Source organism: Pezoporus occidentalis, unplaced genomic scaffold, assembly GCF_034315485.1.
Source record: "Pezoporus occidentalis ecotype Australia unplaced genomic scaffold, CSIRO_AGI_Poc_V1 ctg37, whole genome shotgun sequence".
Classification (NCBI taxonomy): domain Eukaryota; kingdom Metazoa; phylum Chordata; class Aves; order Psittaciformes; family Psittacidae; genus Pezoporus; species Pezoporus occidentalis.
The window spans coordinates 1,714,110-1,736,139 of record NW_026915691.1 but is presented as its reverse complement, the minus strand read 5'-3'; the positions used below and the strand labels follow the sequence as shown (position 1 = coordinate 1,736,139).

The following is a 22,030-nucleotide window of genomic DNA, read 5'->3' as shown; positions in this document are numbered from 1 at the left end:
GCCATTATCATAGAATCCCAGCCTGGTTTGTGTTGGAAGGGATCTTAAAGCTCCTCCAGCTCCAACCCCTGCCACGGGCAGGGACACCTTCCACTGGAGCAGCTTGCTCCAAGCCCCTGTGTCCAACCTGGCCTTGAGCACTGCCAGGGATGGGGCAGCCACAGCTTCTCTGGGCACCCTGTGCCAGCGCCTCAGCACCCTCACAGGGAAGAGCTTCTGCCTAAGAGCTCAGTCTACCCTCTGCAGGTTAAAGCCATTCCCCTTGGCCTGTCCCTACAGACCCTTGTCCCAAGCCCCTCTCCAGGTTTCTTGCAGCCCCTTTAGGCACTGGAGCTGCTCTAAGGTCTCCCCTTCAGGAGCCTTCTCTTGTCCAGGCTGACCCAGCCCAGCTCTCTCAGCCTGGCTCCAGAGCAGAGCTGCTCCAGCCCTCACAGCATCTTCATTTAAACATCTTTATTTCAGCTTCCACATACCTAGAAGAGAATTGTAGTGTAAAGAACTCGTGACCTTACCAGTGTGCCTCAAAGGGGTGAGATATTTCACACTGATGTGGTTGAGCAAAGGATTCCTGGTGTTGGTACCAAGAGGCACTGCAGGCACTATGGCATCATCATGTGGAGGGGTTGGTGATCATGTCCAAATCAGCAGGACTCAAGTTACTTTTGCTGCTTTCCATCCGAAGTTTTCCTGATAACCATTACTGGGAAACACCAGCCCTGCTGAGAAGATCTTCTTATCATATGGCCTCACTATATATGTCTGTCCTAACAGACATTCTTACTAAGGCCTTTAAGTATTGACACTTAGTTTCCCATTTAAAATACTGATTTATCCTGGAACATTAGAGCTGCCCAGACTTTGTTTAAGGCAGAGAAGTTAATTTGATTGGAGATGGATAAATTGTTTTCTTCATTAGTTTGGTTTTATTGCTCCAAAGCCAAATGGGTTTTTCACTCCCCTGAAGAATGCCAGACCTGAACTGCTGCATTCTTTGCCCCTGGCTGCAGGCATGGAGTAAATATAGCACCTTTGGGTGAGGCCAATCAGCTGAGGATGAATAATCGTGTCATTCATCTGGCTTTTGTTAGGAATTGAGATGGGGTTTTAAGCTTAATGGTGTAGGACTCTTTTTCTGGAGCTCTTCAAATAGCTTCTGGATAGCTCAGTGGTACTGTCCTGTGTGGAGAGCAGGAGACAAAATTGCCTGGTTTTGATAATGCTGCCTACTAGCAGGAAGGCATCTGCTCGTGTATTATTTCCTAATAAATGAGCTGAGTTAACCTGTTTGTCATGAATTCAGGGTTTGGGCAATATAACTATTGCAGTGTACTTTCCTTGGAAGCATTTCTACTGTAGGTGTGGCTGCATGTAACTGCATCCCCTTTTCTCTGAGGGCAAGCTCATCTCAACTCTTGACTCCAGTGAGAGGACAGCTCTGGCTGCGAGGGGTCCCTTGCTTACACCAGTAGGAATGAGTGAGTGCAGTGAGTTGCATCCTTAGCTGTGAGCAGTCTAGACCCGATCTCAGCTGATGGAGCTAACTGATTAACCTCCCTTTTCATCCTTTTCATTGCTCATTCTCTCCCTGGTTCAATCCAACAGTGTTTGAGAACAAGTGCTGTGCCTTGTGTCCCGTTTTATACATCCTCAGGTGCAACATGCTGCGCGAAGTAATAGACTCAGCTTTGTGAGGTTTGTCCTTCTTATAGGCAATCTAAAAGTGTAGTCTGAGAGCAAACTTTCCTGCTCCTCCTATGCCTCAGCAAGTGTAAGAGTATAAAAGTCAAAGAACTTTGGCATTTAACCTCTTTTCCTGGTTTCCTGTCATAGAATGACATATAGTCCAAGGGCTACGGAGCACTGGGAGTGTATGCTTCACCTGAAAATACGCCATTCACAGCCAGTGCTCCTTTGAACTCTGCTTTCAAATGGTACCTTGCTAATTGGTCTTTTCTAGTTGTAGTATTTTTGTGTATTACAACAGGATGTAAAACTTACTGCTCTCTCTAAACTCTGGTACTTGTTTTCCTTTGCAGAATAAAAGAGTGCAGAGAGGCTGGAGGGACAGGGGAGAGCACGGTACGATGCTGCTGAGAGGAATCTGAGCCACAGAGCATGCTTCGTGCTGCAGGGACCCAGGTACGCTCCAGCCAGCAGAGCACTGTGCACCTCCAGGGAACCAAAGCTGGTTGTGCTTGGTACTTATCCCGAGCTAAGGAGACTGTCTCAGCAGCAGGCCAGAACTCTGCCCTGATTTGATTGTGCCGTCTGAATGGCACTTAGAGTCTGAAACCTCCTAAAATAAAATTGCAAATAAATACAATTTTGGGGATGAGCATTGAAAACCTTCATTTAGATGCAGCTCAGTGCTGCCTGCTCATATGCTTATGCTAAAGAAAGATACCCAGGAGGTAAAGATGTGCTGTATGTGATGGAGTCTAGGATCTTTCAGAAGCAGTGCTGTGACCTGGGAGCCATCCCAATCCAGTCACACTGTCTTATAGCTCTGACTAAATGGAAATCAAATGACTGTGAAGTGTTCCTGTGGAACAGAAGTTAACTCTTCTGCGAGCACCAGCTGGCAAGTGGGAGTAGAGAAACAAAGCAAACAGCAGAGAAAAGTAGGAGGGACAATAGTGGCAGTCTGAAAACTGACACATTAGGAGACCAGCATGAAGAATAACAAACTCGTGTCACAGGATGTTTTGCATGGCAACAAGACTCTTGTCTGCAAGTGGACTTTCGTGTAACTGCAGCACTTGCTTCCTGTATGAGATAAAGAGCTGTTGTACTCTGAATGCATTTTAATCTCTCTATCTAAATTGGACTAATAATTAAAAAGAACCAGCTGAAGGAAACAATAGTGAATTCTATTGCTCCTGAAAGTGTTTCCTTTGATTTTGCTGTCAGAGGAATGAGAACAGAAACATGCCTAAAGGAAACAGATTAAAGGTGAACTTTTTCCCCAGGTGCTGAATGCTGTCTACAAACTGCTTTGTCGATGAAGGAAGAAACTGATTGGGAATTGAAAGCACAAACTAGTTTGTGATCCTGTTCAACATGCGCAAAGGGGTGCCAAAGGACCCGGAAATAGCTGACCTCTTCTACAAAGATGATCCTGAAGAAATATTTGTGGGTTTACATGAAATTGGACATGGAAGCTTTGGAGCCGTTTACTTTGTGAGTATAGTTCTTGACCTCCTTTGTGGAAAACAAGGAAGCAGTGCATGTGTGTTTAGAAGGATAACTATATAGTTCCTTAATGTGTAATCCGGTAGAAATGATTCTAAACAGGAGGAGAGGGGGGTGTGTCCTGCCGTTGGGATTGATGACAGTGGGACAGGCACTTCTAGATGTTAGAGTGACATGTTGGTGAAAGTATAATGTTAAATATACTACGTGTGTAAGAGGATGAGGCTGAGGAGCTTGCAATGCATGTTGATCCACTCCATAAGAGGAGCAAGCAGGTTTTTAGATGGAGTAGGGAGGAAGTAGGCAGTGTTTTCCAAAAGCAAACAGTTATGTTTTAGGGTAAAGGTGAAGTAGTGAAGGTGCCACCTTTGGTGTTCTGAAGTTCCTCATGCTTCCAGGGGAAGAGCATGAGGTATGTCAGAGGTCCAGCCCCCCAACAGCTTACAACTGAGAGGCCACTATGGTTAGGCAGAGTACTTGTGATTCCCCAGTGCTTCTCTTCCTCCTTTCCCTGGATGCTTTAACTGGTCCATGCCTTGAACACCTTAGAGCATTTAGCCAGACTGCAGCTTCCTGCAGTACACTTGCAGCACTGCATCCTCCAAGCCTGATGGTTATTGCAGTTAGTAGTAATCTTACTGTAGTAAGCTTAGAGTAGCCTGTAGTAATCTTACTGTAGTAACACAGCAATTAGATGCATCACCACTTTCCTGTGATACATCCACACCTCTTTGCCACTGTTTGAAGCTTAAACTTTCTTTCCTGTTGCAGAAAGCATTTGGTATTCAGTAAATTGTTCTTTGGTGTCTTATCCCAGGATCCATTCTTTCACCTGAGGAAGGCCTCCAGCTCTACCCTGCTTTCTACAGGTCAGGCCAGAGCTCTTCCCTGGCACACAGGGATGCTGTCCACCTTTGGTTTGGTTTTCCTCCTTTTAAATGGCTTTTGTAGCCTGTCCTACATCTTGATTCTTATGCATCTTATATATGTAAGGCAGGGGCTGAGAATACGATCTCTGATCATCGTGGTAAGATTACAGGGATCCTGATGTGCTTGGAATCAAAAGAGGAAAATAGGTTAAAAAAAAAAACCACCTTTGAAGGAACAGGGCTTTGTAAATCATCCAGAACAATGGGAAAGCAACATCAGATGCATATAAAGAGGCAGGGCAAGGATTATTATGCTGTTGCTGCATCTTGTTGCCTTTCTCTTTAGATTGGTATTGACACTAGGAGATGCATAGATGCGTATCTTGTCACTGCTGTTGTGGATTAATATGGTTATTCTAGTATAAACTTCAATGTAAGCTCCATTTTTGCAAGCTGTTTTGTTTTCCTGTGTACTATTGCCAAGGCTTGGCAAGATGGTTTGGAACTGCCTTTCTTGCTTGGAAGAAATACCTCACATAGCAGAGAGCTAAGAAAAGAATACATTAGTCCTTGCAGAGTTTTAAAGCTGATGCTGACTGGCCTTGAAATCAACTAATTTCAGATTTGACTTGAGAAAAAGAGTTTTCCTCAAAGCCAGCCTACTTATATCCATGTTAGGGATACAGAAGAGTGATAAAGCAGATGAGGGCAGTGGAAAGGACGTTTTGCAAGCGAAATGTGCTTGTTTTCTGCCAAGCTTTTCATTAAAGATCTACAAGTATGGCCAAAAGCACTTCAGCAGGTGGATGTTTCTGTCAAGTGTGCTTGTACAGCCCTTTGAGTTATTTCAGCCAAGAGGATCCCAAGCACTTGGTACAGCAGGAACTTCACCCACACCTATGAGAGCATGTAACAGCCAGAAGTACTTGGAAATTCCTTTGGAATACCAGCATGAATTCATCTATTTGAGTAAAATACTCCTGTTCTTTTAGGTGCTGAATCAAGATGGTGAGTGGTTGGGAAGGGTTTTGCCTTATCCAAAAGTGACTTGTTTTCAGCTTTCTCTAACTCATGTGGGGAAGAGTGTGCATTGCCAAGAGTAAATGTGTTAACACCCTCTAGTAATTCCTGAGCTCTCTTGCTTCACCCAACATCATTTTTCTTTGAAGTCACTGTATATCTCATGAAATGTCTTCCATTAAGCCATTCCTTGAAAGTACAATACTCATCCTCTCAAGCAGCTGAAAGAAGGATTTACCACATTTAGCTTCTGTTGTATTCTAAGCTTTTAACTGTCACTAACTTTTTGTCCCCAGTATGGTGACAGGTTGGAGGTACAGGGTTTTCAGCAGCTCTTTAAAGACTAAAACCTTCAAGCTTTCTGTCCCTAACATGCAGAAACGAGGGCAGTGCCTATCCAAGCTAGTAGAGCTCATTCTAAAACTGACTTTTCAGCTTCCTGTCACCATCCGTGTATCATCCAGGCTGTAGAAAAGTGTGATGGTAGAGGCATATTCATTGCAAAACTGAGAGCTGGTGAAAGGAAAGTTGCTTCTTCGAACTGAGATAAATCCCATAATGAGGCATCCTCTTGAAACTGAGAAGTCAAATAGCTGTTTAAGAATATCAGTGTTGTATGAGGGTTTTGGATGAAATGGTAGAGATTTTGATACACCACTTCATTTATTTCTTTGGAAATCACTTTCCCAAAGGTTTATCTAAAACTGTACTTATTGCAGTTCCAATAAACTGTGTTTTGCATGTTCTCAGGAGGTGCAATATTGGGCCTTGGTTTGGGTGTCAATAGAGAGGTAGCAAGTGCAGTGAGGGCTGAGGGAGGAGCAGTAGGTATGGACAGATGGGTAAAGTCAGGGAAAAGTGTCCTAATAGCTGGCTGCTGAATCTTATGGCAAGGAAGATGTCTCTGAAGTGGGGATGCAAACAGCATGCAGTTGCCAAGGCACAGCTCGCTCCATGGGGAGGACAAAAAAGAAAGTCCTTTCAATGTGTTTCTTTCTCCCTTTTCCAGGCTACAAATTCCCACACGAACGAGGTGGTGGCAGTCAAGAAGATGTCCTACAGTGGAAAGCAGACAAATGAGGTAAAGAGGAATAAAGATAATTCTGAATGCAGAAGCTGTTGTAACCATCATGTAAATCTGAACATTGGGATTAGCTGTGCATTTCCTGTGACCATGGCAGGACAGCATTTTAATGTGGGAGTGTTGCTCTCTTCTGTAGAAAGCATGGGGGGGAAATGAGTTGATGCAGATTTTGACAGTTTAAGGCAGGGAATGGGAATTCAGAATGCTGCTATGATGGTTTATGCAGTAATAATTTCATTACTGAGTGCATTAAGAGCTGCTGGAACCATAGCCACAACTCTCCAGCTGAAATGTTCAGCTGACTTGAAACGCATTTCAGGATCTATGATCTAAAGTTGCATAGACCTTGTATTCAGAATATCAGGCTCACTTCAGCTGTTGCTTGTTAGATGCTCCCCTTATTTTTGTGTTGGATTGCCCTTGTTCAGTCAGACTGTGTTGGCATGCAGTGGAGAATGTGTTTCTTAAGAGCAAACAGGGATGTTTAAATTCATTTTTCCTTGCTTACCTCTTGGTCTCCCACATATGCTGAGGTGTTAACACCCTCTAGTAATTCCTGAGCTCTCTTGCTTCACCCAGCATCATTTTTCTTTGAAGCCACTGTATATATCATGAAATGTCTTCCATTAAGCCATTACTTGAAAGTATAGTACTCATCCTCTCAAGACTGTCAGTGGCTTTGTGCTGTGCTATAGAAGGAAGAGAATAGAGGGAGTGAAAGAGTACCATAAGGATGCAGACAACTGATGTATGCTTGTGCTTTTGCAGCTCTGACTCTTACTATCTTCACATTGTCAAATAGTTTTATGGCTGCTTTTCAGACTGTACTACAGTGTGTAGTGTATGAGTATGTAAGGGGTTAAGCAGAGAATGTATTTATATCTTTCTGCCTTTCTGTTTTACTAGAAATGGCAGGATATCATCAAAGAAGTCAAGTTTCTACAGCAGTTGAAGCACCCCAACACCATAGAGTATAAGGGCTGTTACCTGAAGGAGCATACAGCATGGGTGAGTGATGTGGCATTTGGAGGTCTTCATGAGCAGGAAATGGACAGAACAGCAATCAGATACTCAGCAGACACAGTGGTTTTTGCATGCAGCAGTAGGCATCCCATGCTGCCTGTAGTCCCTTTCATCTGAAGAATCTTCCAGGGAATTGAAAGGGAGTAGATATTTAGGATATGGGAATAAATCCTGGCTTCTCTGAGGCAGGCCTCTGTTCCTGCAGATTAAATAAGTATTATGGGACATCTTTGCAGTATCTCACCACAAACTTGTCAGTGCCTAAGCCTTTACAAGAATGTTTTTACAAGGTGGAATGTTTGGAGCTTTTTATTTTGTTCATCACTTGTTGCATTTCTTGCAACTTCAGGTTTGATTTGCTGCTTCTGTTTGGCAACCACTCAGGTAGTAACTGCTTGGGGGGCAGTGTCTACCCTGTTGTTTAAAAGCATGCTTTTTCTTGCAGCTGGTTATGGAGTACTGTTTAGGATCAGCTTCTGATTTGCTAGAGGGTAAGTTTTATATAGTCTTTGGTTTTCTGTTTGCTGGTGCCCCTTCTGAGTATAGTGGGAGGCTGTTTTCTCACAGACTGGTATTGTGCAGATGGTAGAGGCAGTCTGTCTGCACTACTCCATTCTGCTGCTAGAATGCCTATGTTTGTGATACTGAGGGTAAGCTGAGACTTTCTCAGGAGGCCAGTGCTACGTATAGTTGGCACGCACATTTATGTGTTGTAAAATGAAGGTGTGAATGTATATAGCTGTGTTCCTGTAATCTGTGCCTTCGAGATGACTGAACCAGGCTGGCTGTTTTCTGAATACCCATAACAAAAACCTGCAGAGATCACTTTTGTCCTTGCCTTGCAGTTTGGAGGAATAATTACAGATGGGTTTATGGAACAAGAAACTGATACGACCTCAAAACTAGAACAGCAGCACCTGCAGAGGAGCAGGGAATCTAAGCCAAACTGGTCCTCTTTGTGAGCCATATATTTTGTATCAAAGATGTGGTCAGCCAAAGACACATGCCGGTCATATTTAGGCATATATGGAAGCTTTGGGGCATCTCTTTTATAGCTGGTGTTCCTCATTTTTCTGGTTTTTTGGCTACTGGGGGGAAGCCAGCAGGAAGCTTTCCTTTCTAAGCATCAAATGAGCATTTCAGATACATTGGCAAGCTGCACTTAGCCATACCTCCTGGTATTAACAGTTGGCCCTAGCAGGAATGTGAAGAAAACCTTGGTTTCCTATGCTGTGAAATACACAGGCTGTGATAGACTTGAACTAATGGCCATCAGGAAACTAGTCTGGTGATGATGCTCACCTCCAGCTGCAAACTTGGCAGGGTTTCTTCTCTTTAAAAGCACTTTCTCAATAAAAGATCACTCCTACTTATGACTTTTCTTAATCTTTTTCCCCCTAGTTCACAAGAAACCACTTCAGGAAGTGGAGATTGCTGCCATCACCCATGGTGCCTTGCAGGGGCTGGCCTACCTGCACTCTCATTGCAAGATCCATAGGTGAGCCTAGAGCTTGGTGCTGCTCCATGTCCTTCCATCTTCCCCTCTGGAGTCTGCAAATTGCTCTGCTGTGTTTAAGCAACTTTGGTAAAGGTTGTTCTATCTAAAGTTTCTCTAATAGACAAGTCAGTACTCCTAATGGTAGGGTAGATGTGGAGCTAAAAGCTGTTGTTAAGGAGCGTGGCTGTGTTTGTTTCAGTAACTCCATGTGGCTATATCTTGTGCTGAGTTCTCTTCCATGTTAGCAGTTTTTCTCTGCAGACACTAGGAACAAAGAATATACCTGAATCATGGCAGCAAACACTGGCAGGAAAATATCCCCCTCAATTTGCCAAATAAAGAGGAGTGATAAAGCTGGTCTGGTCTCAAAACTAGACATTGTGAGAAGCTTTACATGGGAGTAAGTAAAATTTGATGCTTTTAGAAATCAGTCAATGAAAGCATAAGGAGTAAAACCTCCGTGGGAGAAATTGGAGCACACAGGTAGAAGATTCGTATAGGAGCCTGCTCATGGAGGCAGTTCCCTCATTTGTCTTTCATAAGGGGGTGTTTTTCAGGAGTTTAGCTGTATTTTTTTTGACTGCTATGTCAGTAATGCGGTACCTTGTCATTTTATGGGGTTTGTTAGTTTGTCTTTGGCTTGTTTGGGTTTCTGTCTAATTTGGTATGTCAGGGCCTTGTGAAATGCCTGAGCACCAGGTTAGTGTAATGAGTGGGGAGTCAACACAATGAGGCAACTTGAGACTAATTCATGGGGCTAAAGGCCTCTATAGGCAAGCCTGAGCCAGAGAACTGGTATATCTGAGGCTGAGGGGAGGGATTTCGAGAGACACAAATTGTTTGTCCCTTGTTAGAATAACTATTTGGGGCATATCTACACGTGGTTAGGAAATCATTTTTAAGTGAAACACTAATTGAAATACAAATGCCAATTTATAAAAGTAAAATAAGATGATTTTTGAGCAGCCCTTTGCAATACATGCTCTTATTTGAGCTTGAAAGTACCTGTTCTGGAATATTTTTCATGCTTTCAGAGTGCATTGAATTGTTATTTATAGGAAATGACTCCCTGTATGGACACTGAGAATTGTTTTTTCTCGATGCTCATTAGGACTTTCGGACATGTGTTGTAAATTCAGCTGTTTCACATCCTGAACACTAGCTGTTCTGTATGAGCTGTTCAGAAGCATGCTTACTGCATACTGGAAACAGAGCTGGCTCTTTCTCTTTCAAACTGGAACAAGTTACTTCGCTATTGCTGCTTGCAGCATAAGGACAGTCACTGCTAGAAGCACTAAGCACATCTTTCCCATGTAGCGACTTTCCTTTCAAGGGGTTTCCTGCCTTTTAACTTGTGAAATGGGATGGCAAGTCCTCTCTTTTAGGAAAAGAGGACCATTGAGAGATTCCTAGTTTCCTGGTAGAAGTTATGCCTTAAAAAGGAGAGGTGAGAGAGCCCTTTTCTAGCTTCCTGGTTTGCTCAGCTGCGCTGGTGGGTGCAGCTACAAGGACAAGGTCCAGCAGCACTCAGAAAAGTAAAGTTGAATGAGAAGGGCTCAAAGCTGGCGGCTGGGACAGCTTTGGTCTCCCTGCCCCACAGCAAGGAATGCGAAACGAGGACCTGGAATGGAGGGACACCTTGTGGAGATGCACGACAGAGCAAGGCTCTCAGCTCTCCTGAGCTCAGTTAGCTCTAACGTTACGCTGTGGGATGGCAAAGGATGAGGTTATGTTATGTTTAATTGCAGGCACAAGACAAAAGCAAAGTTCACAAGTGTGTGTTTGCTGATACCTAACGTGGCTGCCGAGTCCTTTGTAGGTTGCTGTGCAGTGGAGATGGTAGCAAAGGGGATGCCAGTGCTGTGTCTTCTGTACTTTTGAGGTGTTCAGTCTTGCATATACAAGACACCTTTAGCTCTTGTCCTCCAGCAGAACTGGCAGATGCACAGACCCAAAACATGAAGACATGTCAGGATGTATTTGAGTAGCAATAATTCCTTAATGCTAGTTTTGAATGGGAATGAAGGACTAGAGGTTCTTACTCTGGCTGTGCTGCTGCAGTACTGCGAGTACATGTCTGTCCCTGTGGTGAGGGTCTCCTTTTGCAAAAGCCGATATCTTTCCCCATGTAAAGACATCTGTGGTGTACCTCATGTGCAGTTGTCCCTTTGGTATTGAAGTGCTGTATCAGGATTATAAGGAGCTATCACTATACTGTGATTTCAGCTGGCAGCGTGTAGGTAACTTGAATTCCTTTAAGCACTCATTTTTCTGTGTCAGATGTTTGGGATATCACTGACAAGTTTGTCTCAGACCTTGAACAGGGTCATTGCCAAGTGCCTTGGAAGTGATGAGTTAACAGTTCTCAGCATTCCATGGGCAGCTAATTTGGAATTATCTCACTCACTGCAGGAATTGACAAACTTCGGGTGCAGAATGTGTTGTGCCTTTTGTATTTTAGTAGTGTCATTCCTGTTGATCTCTGAAAGGTGGGAATTGCCTGAGAGCTCTAGGAACGCTCACGCATCATTTGAAAGATGAAAACAACCTCTGGTGCTTGTTGTTTAAGGGGGGATCACAGCTGGGGATTAGGATACAGCTCTCCTGGATCCCAGGTTGAAGCTTCAACCTTGCAACCATGGTTCATCTCTTCCTTCTGCCCTTCTTGGGTACAGCCAGGCTTCCATTCCCCAGATCCCATGTATCTGATTTCTCCAGCTTTCTGTAATATTAGACGTCTGAATGTTCTTAGGATTGAGAAGAAATCAATGGGTTTCTCTGGGATTGAAAATCTTTGACTTTACTGTAACCAGAAGTATACTTTCCCCTTTTTGTCTTTTAAAGGGATATTAAAGCTGGAAATATTCTTCTAACAGAACCAGGTCAAGTGAAACTAGCTGATTTTGGGTCTGCATCTATAGTCTCCCCTGCCAATTCTTTTGTGGGAACGCCTTACTGGTGAGTCAGCCTTCAGTACTTCACTCCTTTACCAGACCACTCTCCCATTTCCAGCCTTTTCCAACCTGAAAATCGTACCTGGCATCAAAACTTTATTAACAAGCAGATTTCTTAAAATCCCTATGTCCAGCTCTTCAGGAAGAATGTTCTTCCTCAGGGACCGTAAGTAGAGGCTGTGCAGCACTTTGGAATGGCACCAGTTATTGTTTTGACTGGTATAATGCCATGGGCTTAAAAAATACTAACACGTACCGTAGGTAATGAAACTACGACACGGAGAAAGGGAATCCTGTTAATCTGGCACACTGGATCTACTTAGAATCATAGAATCAGCTGGGTTGGGAAAGACCTTTAAGATCAAGTCCAACCATTTGCCAGCACTGGCAGGCCACCACTAACCCATGGCACTGAAGGCCTCGTCTACATGGTGTGGACAGTGACTGCAGCCCTGCCCTGGGCAGCCTGTTCCAATGCCTGAACACCCTTTGGGGAAGGAATTGTTCCTCATCTCCAGTCTAAACCTCCCCTGTGCAGTTTGAGGCCGTTTCCTCTTGTCCTATTCCTTATTACTTGGGAGAAGGGACTGACCCCCACCTCACTACAACATCCTGTCAGGTAGCTGCAGAGAGCAATAATACTTAAATTGTGTTTGGAAGAAACTTGCTCAAGGGTCACTGCAGTTGCTTGGCATTCCTCACATAGTGGACCAGCATAGCTTTATGCTCCATTTATTTTGTGGCAGATGCCCTGGGCATTGATGAGAGGTCACCAATGGCCTGAGCTCTGAACAAGCCCATTTGGCAGGAAGCCTCCTTCACTGTTGAAGAGTAAAAGTGAAGAGGCTGTATTTTTGCACCCTGGGCCCCCTGCTTCTTCCTGCCTTCCTCTCCCCTCCATCCCATTATCCTGGACCACTGTATTTCCCCACTGTTCCAGATTTCCCTGTTCCTTTCATAGCTACACTTACAGGCTGCATATATCTGCTGGAAAATTCTCCTGGTGTGCCAATGGAAAACCCACCATCTCTGGTGAGAGTACGTGTGATGCCTTTAGGACTCTCCCTGCCCTTGCTGTCTGCCTGCAGGTACAATGCCTTTGAAATTGGTCTGGGTCTCCCATGTGCCAGCATGTGCTAACCCCAAGATGGTCAGGCTAGCCTCTTACTTTCCTTTCTTAAACTGCCTCTTGAAAGAGATGCTAGTGCAGGCAAGCCTTGTTCCATTTCATCATGGCTTTACTCAGCTCCCTGCTGGCTCTTTAAGTTCTGCTGAAGATGATGAAACCATCTCATTTGAAGTTATGTGCTGGGACTCACAGTTTGTAACCCCTAACCCCCATGTTTTGCTCTGTGCTTGGTAGGATGGCACCAGAGGTGATCCTTGCGATGGATGAGGGACAGTACGATGGAAAGGTGGATGTCTGGTCTCTTGGGATCACATGTATTGAGTTAGGTGAGTAAATACTTGGCAAAGTTAATACTTGGATAATTCACTGTCTGCTGTATTGGTTAGGAATCCTGAAAAGCCTGAAGATTCTTATTCCTCATAAGTTTGTTTTGTTTTTTCTTCATAAAGCCTGACTTGGGAAGCACTGACAGTTGAGTTAAATCTTTTACTCACTGGCAAATCATGAGCAAGCCACTGCTGCTGTGTTTTAATGTTATCTGGTGTGATTAGTTTTTCCCGGAAAAACTAGAGGATTCTAGTCTTGTATGAGAGGAAGCTGTGGTCTGTATTTTCCAAGCTGGATTTGGAGAAGGATGTTCCAGCTGTTGTGTCAAGGGCACTGGTGTCCTAAGACTTGTGTGTCACAAGGGCCCTACATTGATTTTTCAATTCCTTTTACTTCCCCACTCTCTGAAACCAAAAATCTTCCATCTCAGCTGAAAGTTTGTGACATGAATCAATGTGAGCAGGTTCTTTACATGAGAAGAAGAGCAGTGCAAAGGGCAAGTGGTAGACACAACCTGAAGCAGATGCAGATGTGAATAGCAGGTATAGAGAGCACATGTGTGCATTTTCAATTTGACTGTTGACATTGCATGTGCTGAGTAGATTATATTCAGAAATAGGTTTGATATGGATTATACTTAGCAGCAGTACAGCAAGAACTTATTGTGAGGGCAAGTGCACCAAAAATGTTATTTATAAAGGTTTAAGCAGCAGAAATACATATAACAAAGAGGGGAACATACAGATTGTTGACTCCAATATGGATATGGTAACGGTGCAGATGAGTACTAACTTCCAGTGTTGTTTTATGTGCCAGCACTAGTGCCTTGCTGCCACAGTCTGTACTTTGATCTAAAGAATACCAAAATCAGAAGTTTTAAACCTCTGTTCTTCCACATGATGTTTATTTGTGTGTGTGTGTGTGTGTGTGTGTTTCAGGTGTGTTACAGCCTCTCAAGGAGTAAATCACAGTAGTAGAACAGATACTACACTACCCTATGTAGGCACTGAGTCTTGATAGCAGAAGTCCAATGGCTCTTTTCCCTCAAGAACCTCAAAGCCATTTTACATAGTTGAGGGGTTTGCTTTTTAATATTACCCTTTTGAGAAGTATTAAACTTCTTCTTTTGAAAGAGCTTTAAACTTTGCCTTTGCGTGAGTCCAAATCTGAATATGGGGTCAGGTAGCAGTGGGAGGAAATGTCTTACTGAGCACCACTTGGCTTTCTTTCAATGCTGATGTCTTAATTTCTTGTGTAGCCAAAAGTAGTGTTTAAAGAAAAGGAAATGTGGTGGTTTGCATGCGTGCTGCAGGTCAAGGACAAGTGATTGCTCTGGCCTGACGTGACCTTAGAAGTCCTGGTGTCGTTGGCTGATGGGCATGACTGAGCTTAGATGGGGAAAACCTACCCTTCCCCATTTCTGTGTGAGCTCTGCTGCACCCCTGCAAGGTCAGGGGCTGGTAGGGATGTGGAAGGACTAGGAAGAAGTTTAGTTAGGGAGAGTGGATGACACATCTGGCAAACTGCCCCACGTGCAGGTGACTGCCAACGCCAAATAAAACAGGCAGCTGCTCTTGCTCTTAATTCAGATGCTACAGCAGCGCACCAGAGATCCAGAGGGATTAATACGTACATTTTCTAGCCCTGATGTGCTGTGTGTCTAAGCTCTGTTCTAGTCAGCTTCTGCTGAATTTACCACAGCAGCTCAGGTGCAAAACGTTGCAGTTAAGGTAAAATTTACTGGAAACTTTTCCTCTACAATTTACATCCTGTTCTCTTTGGATTTCATCATCCCCTCTTCAAGTGAATAGCAGCTTTCCTGGAGTGGTTGTCCTGGTCTAACCTAGAGTATTAAAATAATTAGCTTAAATGTGATGACAACAGTAATGAACTACTCATTGATTTAGCAGTGATACCCTGCTCATACTTCCATATCTTTCTCCTTTTCTTTCCAGACTGCCTTATCACACCTTTCTCTTCTCTTTCCAGCTGAAAGGAAGCCTCCACTTTTCAACATGAATGCAATGAGTGCCTTATATCATATAGCCCAGAACGATTCCCCTACGTTACAGTCAAATGAATGGTAAGAGAGCTATTACCAGATATTCTTTGTTTTACTTCCCTGAAAAAGCTCTGTGACATTCTGCATGATTAAAGTCTGACAAGAAAAGTGTTTGTTGCAGGGTAGTGATTTGACTGTGTTCTCAGAAATGCTCCTGTGTAGGCAGGTTCAATTTTGACCTTCTGTCACTTTGGCTATGCTACAATCTAAATGTGTGGAGGTGTTAATTATGGGGCTGTAGATGCTGTAGGAATTACAGTCTTCTTGGATGCATTAAACCCGCTGTAGCTCAGCATCAGCAAAGTTCGCAGCTGCACAAGATCCCTGACAGAATTATTAGCATTGTGGTGCAGCTGAAATGTGGAGAGAAGGGAAGAGGGATGCAGATTATAGAGGTAATTAGATTTCTTTCTTTTTTTTCAGTGAGTGACTTCAAAAGTCATCAGAGCTCTGTGGCCAGTAAATGCTCCCCATGCTACAGGCTTGGTCCAGAATGGTACAAGAATGCTTTGTTATTGTGTGGGAGCAAAGGGGTTCCCTGATTCCTGTTCTCTGTGCCCAAGAGGGGAATGTAACTATGGAGTGATGCTTGGCAGAGTCTGCACGTGGCTTGAAGCAATAGCTCCTGACGAGGTGTGGAGTTCCCCCAGTTACACTGCTAGGCAGTGAAGCAGCATAATTATTTCATTGCTAATCATTTTCTCAGACCCACTCTGCTTCAGTTTCCTTATTTCATCATCTCTGTTTTGTCCATTCTTCAAGAGTCAAACAACCTGGTCTCACATCAGCACCCATGTTCTGTGCAGAATTTGCAGTGCAGAGTAGAGGCATCTTGTGAATACAATGTGAGAATCATACTCTTGATTGCAAGTTTGCTTAGAGTCACCTGTTTGCTCTCTGTGGCTTTGAGAGCACAGGGAATAAGAAGGGTGCCTTTTATGCTCCTTCAGAGTTCAGTGGCACCTAGAGCATCAGTTTTCTTTCTAGTTGGGATAGTACCTCGTATACGGTTTAAAGTCATGTTAAACTAGGTGTTGTAGCAAGGTGCTGTAGTGGGTCAGGGTTACAAGCAGTGGGAAGCTTCTAGGGAATAGAGTGCTAAGGTAACAAACGTGTTTCTGGAGTTACCAGCAACTTCAGTGCCATCAATTTTTAAGTAGTCAAAGTCAAATTGAAACCAGTGACTGGTACACACAGTTCCTGCTTGGTTTTCAGTTTGTGGCTGGGGATAATTGGGCATCCATGGTTGTTTCAACAGTCTTTAACTGGTGAGAGAACTGATGGCATCGACTTACTCGGAGTTTAGAGAAGTCCAGTTGATTTCTCTGCCCTAGAACTTAAGGACAAATCAGTCCAGGTTTTTCTTTTGCTTTGCACTGATAAGTTTGTGTCTGTTCCAGCTCCTGAGCTGCCCTTTCCTTTAGAACTTTTGTTTCCTTTATTTGTTTTGTTTCTTTTTGATTTACAGGTCAGACTCCTTTAGGGGATTTGTTGATTACTGCTTACAGAAAATACCTCAGGAAAGGCCATCATCCACAGATCTCTTACGGGTAACTTTTCATGTCTTTTCCAGAAAGTTGGAAAAAAACCCTCTTTGTCTGCCAAAAGCGTTGTACAGATGGGGAACAAATACTTACCCCTTCCAAAAGAAAGATTGGTTGGTTGGCTTTCAGTTGAATCAAGCGAGTTTTGGGGTCTTCTAAAGTGTATTTTGGGCTGAAGTAACTTTGTTTCCTGACTTTGTCTGTTAGGGCAATCACAGTTGTCTTTATAAGGTGATGCTTGAGTCAAACTACTGGGAAGAGTAGAGGTAGGTTATGTGGTAGAACAGAGACACTCTGAGTGACGAGTTACTTGGGGTAGCAGCCCAACACACTGCTCCTGTTACACCCCAGAGATCTGCAGAGCTTATACCTGTGTTAGAGAGCTTGCAAGCCTCATATGGGATACTGCTGTGAGTAACAGGGGGTTTTGGCTGAAGGAAGGACCTGTCAGCATGAGGGGATAGAAGGATTTAATCTTGATTCTTATTTTTTAATGTGTTTTCTTCCAAGACAATCCTGTACATACTTTACCTGAAAGTCTTACCAAGGACAAGCAGGTCCAGAGCTGTGTTAGTTCAATCTGTCCTACAGAAGTGAATTCCAGCCAGTAGTCTCTGTGAAGGCAGGAATGAGGAGTGTGTTTCCTCCTGCCTTGATGAAGGAGGTTTGACCAGCCTCTCTGCTACACTGAGCTGTCATAGGGTGCCCTGAGTTGTGACTGTGCTGCACTATGTGGTCTCTGAAAAAGCAGACAGAAATCAGGGATGAAACTGCAGGTGACCCCATTTGCAGGGCAGAGGGAGTGAGGAAACTAACTTGGTGCAGCCTGTGTGAAAGCCAAGACCCTTTTGGAGCAGTTACACACTTTGGTGTACAGTAATGTAACTACTAACTTGCTAATGTTCCTGTCTATTTATTCTTTAACCCTGCTTACCTTCTCCAGTAAGGAAGAATGTTACTTTTCTCTTGTGTAACAGGCCATGCTTGCTACCAAGCTTATATGTAATTAAGAGTTATTATATTATATATGTAATGTACTACAAGCTTTCTGTGTGGAAGTGATAGAAAACCTAAAAAGTCCTTTTAATTGCTGCTTAAAGTCTAGACTTAACCAGGCTTCACAGGATGCCTGGGCAATAGCAGCTCTTCTGCAGAGCTGGTAGTACTTGGAGCACTGTGTTCCACATGAAGAGAGGATTGGGCTCTTAATAAGGATTTACAGATAGTGGCTGATTATTTAAAGGAACGTGGGTATTAGAGATGGGAAGAGACTGGATGAGTTAAGTTTATCTCCTGGCAATGCAGGATTGTGCTGTGTGGGGTGTTCTGAACTGCCCTGTCCTGTCTTTGGGGGGCTTTTTATAGGGTTCTCTTTTGACAGACACAGGTGATGTTCAGGAAGGTTGTCTTGGCCCTTTTCTCTAGTAATGCTGATGAATTCTTTATTCATACCTTTTGAGTATGTATCTTTTAATGATTCTCGGTTCAGCTTTGCTCTGTTTTTGTAAATCATTCATTTGGCCCCTTCTGATGCACTTTTTGGTTTAGTGGGGGGGGGGGGTGTCTATAGTTCATGTGGCTACATGGGTGCTTCTGGCACTACTATGCAGCTAGTGAGCTGGGACAGGCTGGCTCTGCTCTGTGGTGTTACAGGAGGAGGTTCTGATGCTGTGTTCTTTTGATTGCTGTCTGGTGCCCAAGTCCTGACTGATTTGTTGGTTAGTGCCAACTGTAGATCCCTCCTCATATTACTACTTACCAAACATCCTCTGCATCTATCTTTTTGCATTGTGTGTTTGCAGGCTTCACACTCTTTAAGCTTCTTTGTGGTCATGTAGCATTGCATTTTCATCTGTGTTTCTGGTCTCCATTTTCCAATGATTTTTTTTTTTTTGTCCTAGATGCATTTTGAGCAATTCCTCTTGATTCATTAACATCCTGTAACATGCTTGCTTCTGTTCTCTATTCATATATCATATGTATCTGTTAAAAGTAGCACTAACAGTTTAGGTCCAGGTTAACATCTTCCCCTAATCAAACCACCATAAGCAAGAGTTGTTTATATCCCATTAATAGGTTCTATACTGAACCAAATTAATTAGGATTTGGTTTGACAGTAACTGTGTGGTTTTGGAAAGTGCCTTGTACGGGTTCATAATAGCCAAGAGCGTGTAGGAGGGGGACCTGTGCTGGGAGTGCCAAAGCTTTGTCAGTGGATCATGAACAAGACCCAGTTGAAGTCATTTGGTTTCAGTTTACCTGAGAATCAGAGAATCAGAATGGTTTGGGTTGAAAAGGATCTTAAGATCGTCCAGTTCCAACCCCCTGCCATGAAGTATAGGAGCTGTGTTAGGGAAATTGAGGAGCTGCCTTCCGTGAGAAGGTGGGGATGTGTGAAATCCCATCCAGCCCCTTTTCCATCAGGCTTTAAGTATATCCTTTCTTTATAATGGATGAGTGGTCCTGCTATTCCTCTGCTTGCTGCATGGCACGCTGCTGTTCCACACCAGCCAAACAGGAGTCAGAGTTGCCTTAAACGTCTGAGCAGAGAATTGCTGCTTCCATCGGGCGTTTCGCTTCATTTCCACAGTAGGTTAGACTGCTGCTCAGTGTCTGCCTGACAGCCTTTTCATGCTGATTTCTGTTCTAAGGCTACCGTTCAGCCTTTGTTTTATGGCTTCTCTTGTTGCTCTTTCAGCTCAGTAAAATGCATTTTCATGGATGTTTCTGAGGCTCTTGAGGAGAGAACTCGAAGCCCTGCGCTCTTTACTGAACAGCTAGCTGTGCGCTTGCTTCTGTCCTTGCTTTAAGCCTGGACCACAGGGAATATTTAACACTCAGGCCTTCACTCTCCAGGTAAAGGCTGGTGAACGAGCTCATTTGTTCTCTCTCTTCAGCTCCTGGTGTATTTCTTGTCCTGTGATGCGTTTGTGCTGTGGCACAGCACCAGCGTTTTGTTCGCTGGTTCTGTTTGCAACACCCTGACAATCCTCTGACCAGCTAATAGGTTTGTGTTGTGGCTTTCAGGAATGATTCATTCATGTGGATTGGCAGCCTCTCTGCTCTCTAGGAACAGTGTGAGTTCACTGAAGGATATGATTTCATGAGTACCTTAGGTTGGAGCCTGTACAAACAATTGGGGCCGAGATCTTAAATCATGTATATTCAGTCTTTTTAGTTGGTTGTAGGTTTTCAGAACAGTAGCCAAGATGTTCCCTCATGCGGTAGCTCTCCCTAAAGCTTCTTAGATGAGAAGACTCATGATGGGTTTGTCCTCTGAGGGCTTTTCACTTGCATGCAGTAAATGGGGATAAATCAATTTTTTTGGGGGGGCCACCTTTTCTTAAAGGGAACTGAATTTTAAATGGTGTGTTTGAAAATTAATCCCATTTCAATTCCCTGTCCTGGATGGAACCAGTCAGATGGTTGTAGTGAGATGAAAATGCGGCTGACATTTAAAAATCACAACCAAAAACTCTCGCTAATGGTTTTCACTTTTAAAATTAAAAGCAATTATATCACTTGCATGAAGCACTTTTTTTTCCTCCTGTTTTTCTCAGCTTGCATGACATTCCCAAGAGATTTGTGTGAGTCACTCAGCCAACACAGGATCACAGAATGGTTTGAGTTGGAAAGGACCTTAAGATCATCCAGTTCCAACCCCTGCCATGGACAGGGACACCTCACACTAAACCATGGCACCCAAGGCTCTGTCCAACCTGGCCTTGAGCACTGCCAGGGATGGAGCATTCACCAGTTTCTGTGTGGTTCCTTCTAATACTTGAGTAGTGTTTGAATATGAAGGAAATCCTCTTTCCAGTTAAATGAGTATTTACACTGTTAAAGAATACGCATAACCAAGTAGACCCTGCACATACAGGGTGGATTTAAGTACAGGGTTGTTGATCCAAATGCAATACTGCTTTCTAAATACTATCTATAGTGAGATAAAGGTGAATACCTTTTCTAATCATAAATAAGCTGCAGATTGTTGCTCTTTACAGAGAAATAAATGCTGATTTATCTGCATTGAGGAGCAGAAATGATTCGTTTTGCTTCTGTGTGAAATGATGTTTAGAACTTTGAGCTACAATTCAAACGTCAACACCACCACTGCTAGCAAAAAGAAATGGCTAGACAAGGCTAGCAGCCTTCCAGTATCTGAAGGGGGCCTACAAGGATGCTGGAGAGGGACTCTCCATTAGGAACTGTAGTGATAGGACAAAGGGTAACGGGCTCAAACTGAAACAGGGGAAGTTTAGATTGGATATAAGGAGGAAATTCTTTACTGTCAAGGTGGTGAGGCACTGGAATGGGAGCATTCACAACCAGGGAGGTTGTGAATGCTCCATCCCTGGCAGTGTTCGAGGCCAGGTTGGACAGAGCCTTGGGTGCCATGGTTTAGTGTGAGGTGTCCCTGCCCACGGCACTGGGGCTGGAACTGGATGATCTTAAGGTCCTTTCCAACCCAAACCATTCTGTGGTTCTATAAGGGACAAGCTGTCCCCATTAGCAAAACCGTCTGAATTCATTTAAAAGCAAGAAGTAAGCCTGTGGCATGATACTTTCCATGTTTATTTACAAATCATTGCAAGATCATCAGCTCATCCCTTTGGCTGCTTTGTACACCAGACTCCTGGTCTTAGGTGGGCTGGGCTCATGGAGTGGTTACTCCAGCTACTGTTGGATGTATCAGCTCCTCAACTGGAGGGATGGCCACACATTGAGGGTAGAAATGCTTTTCCCTGTCCTATGAGACCATGGGCACACAGAAGAGCCAGAGTAGAGAGCAGATTTTTCCCCCATTTCTTTCTTTCAATGTTCATGTTTCTAGAAATGTTTCTAGAAGATGTTTCTAGAACATGTGATGTTTCTAGGAGGTGTTTGTGCCTTAAGGCTGTCTCACACGGTACACACTAGGCAACATACCCAACTCTACTGCTACCATGTAGAGGATTGGCAAGTGTATGCTTGGGCTGTCTAATCGAGTCAGAGCTTAAATGGGAAAGCTCTGAGGCTTTCATACTCTGTTGCCAGTTGTACAGCGCAGGAGGATGTGTCTGATAGAGAACAGCTTTTAACTGTGTACTTTAATTCCATTGAAGAATTTATTGTTAAGTCTGCACCTAAAACCTGGGCTTAAAGTCCATCCTTAGCAGTTCCATCCTTAGTACATCCTTAGCAGGATGTACTAGAAATCAGGTAAGAACCTGACTTTATTTTAACTCTGCCTACAAATTATGCTTCAAGTTATATATATAACTAAACCTTGTAGTCTTCTTACTAGTTTTATGTATGTGTTGGGATAGATAGATGTAGGATAAATCT

The 22,030-nt window shown here is 43.6% G+C and overlaps 1 protein-coding gene across 6 annotated transcripts in view; it reads left to right on the top strand.

Moving 5' to 3' along the window:
• Window positions 1-22,030, top strand: part of TAOK3 (TAO kinase 3) — an 87,838-nt gene that overhangs the window by 38,162 nt on the left and 27,646 nt on the right. For 2 of the 6 annotated variants that reach the window (XM_062631157.1, XM_062631155.1), the window contains exons 2-11: window positions 2,037-2,139; window positions 2,970-3,180; window positions 6,091-6,162; window positions 7,072-7,173; window positions 7,634-7,679; window positions 8,590-8,686; window positions 11,531-11,644; window positions 13,004-13,095; window positions 15,086-15,179; window positions 16,627-16,708. In XM_062631157.1, coding sequence (XP_062487141.1) covers window positions 3,061-3,180; window positions 6,091-6,162; window positions 7,072-7,173; window positions 7,634-7,679; window positions 8,590-8,686; window positions 11,531-11,644; window positions 13,004-13,095; window positions 15,086-15,179; window positions 16,627-16,708 — 819 coding nt within the window. In that variant the 5' untranslated portion in view covers window positions 2,037-2,139; window positions 2,970-3,060. Of the gene's footprint in view, window positions 1-2,036; window positions 2,140-2,969; window positions 3,181-6,090; window positions 6,163-7,069; window positions 7,174-7,633; window positions 7,680-8,589; window positions 8,687-11,530; window positions 11,645-13,003; window positions 13,096-15,085; window positions 15,180-15,637; window positions 15,792-16,626; window positions 16,709-22,030 lie in introns of those variants that run through there. The other 4 variants (XM_062631156.1, XM_062631158.1, XM_062631159.1 and 1 more) reach the window with 4 other exon arrangements.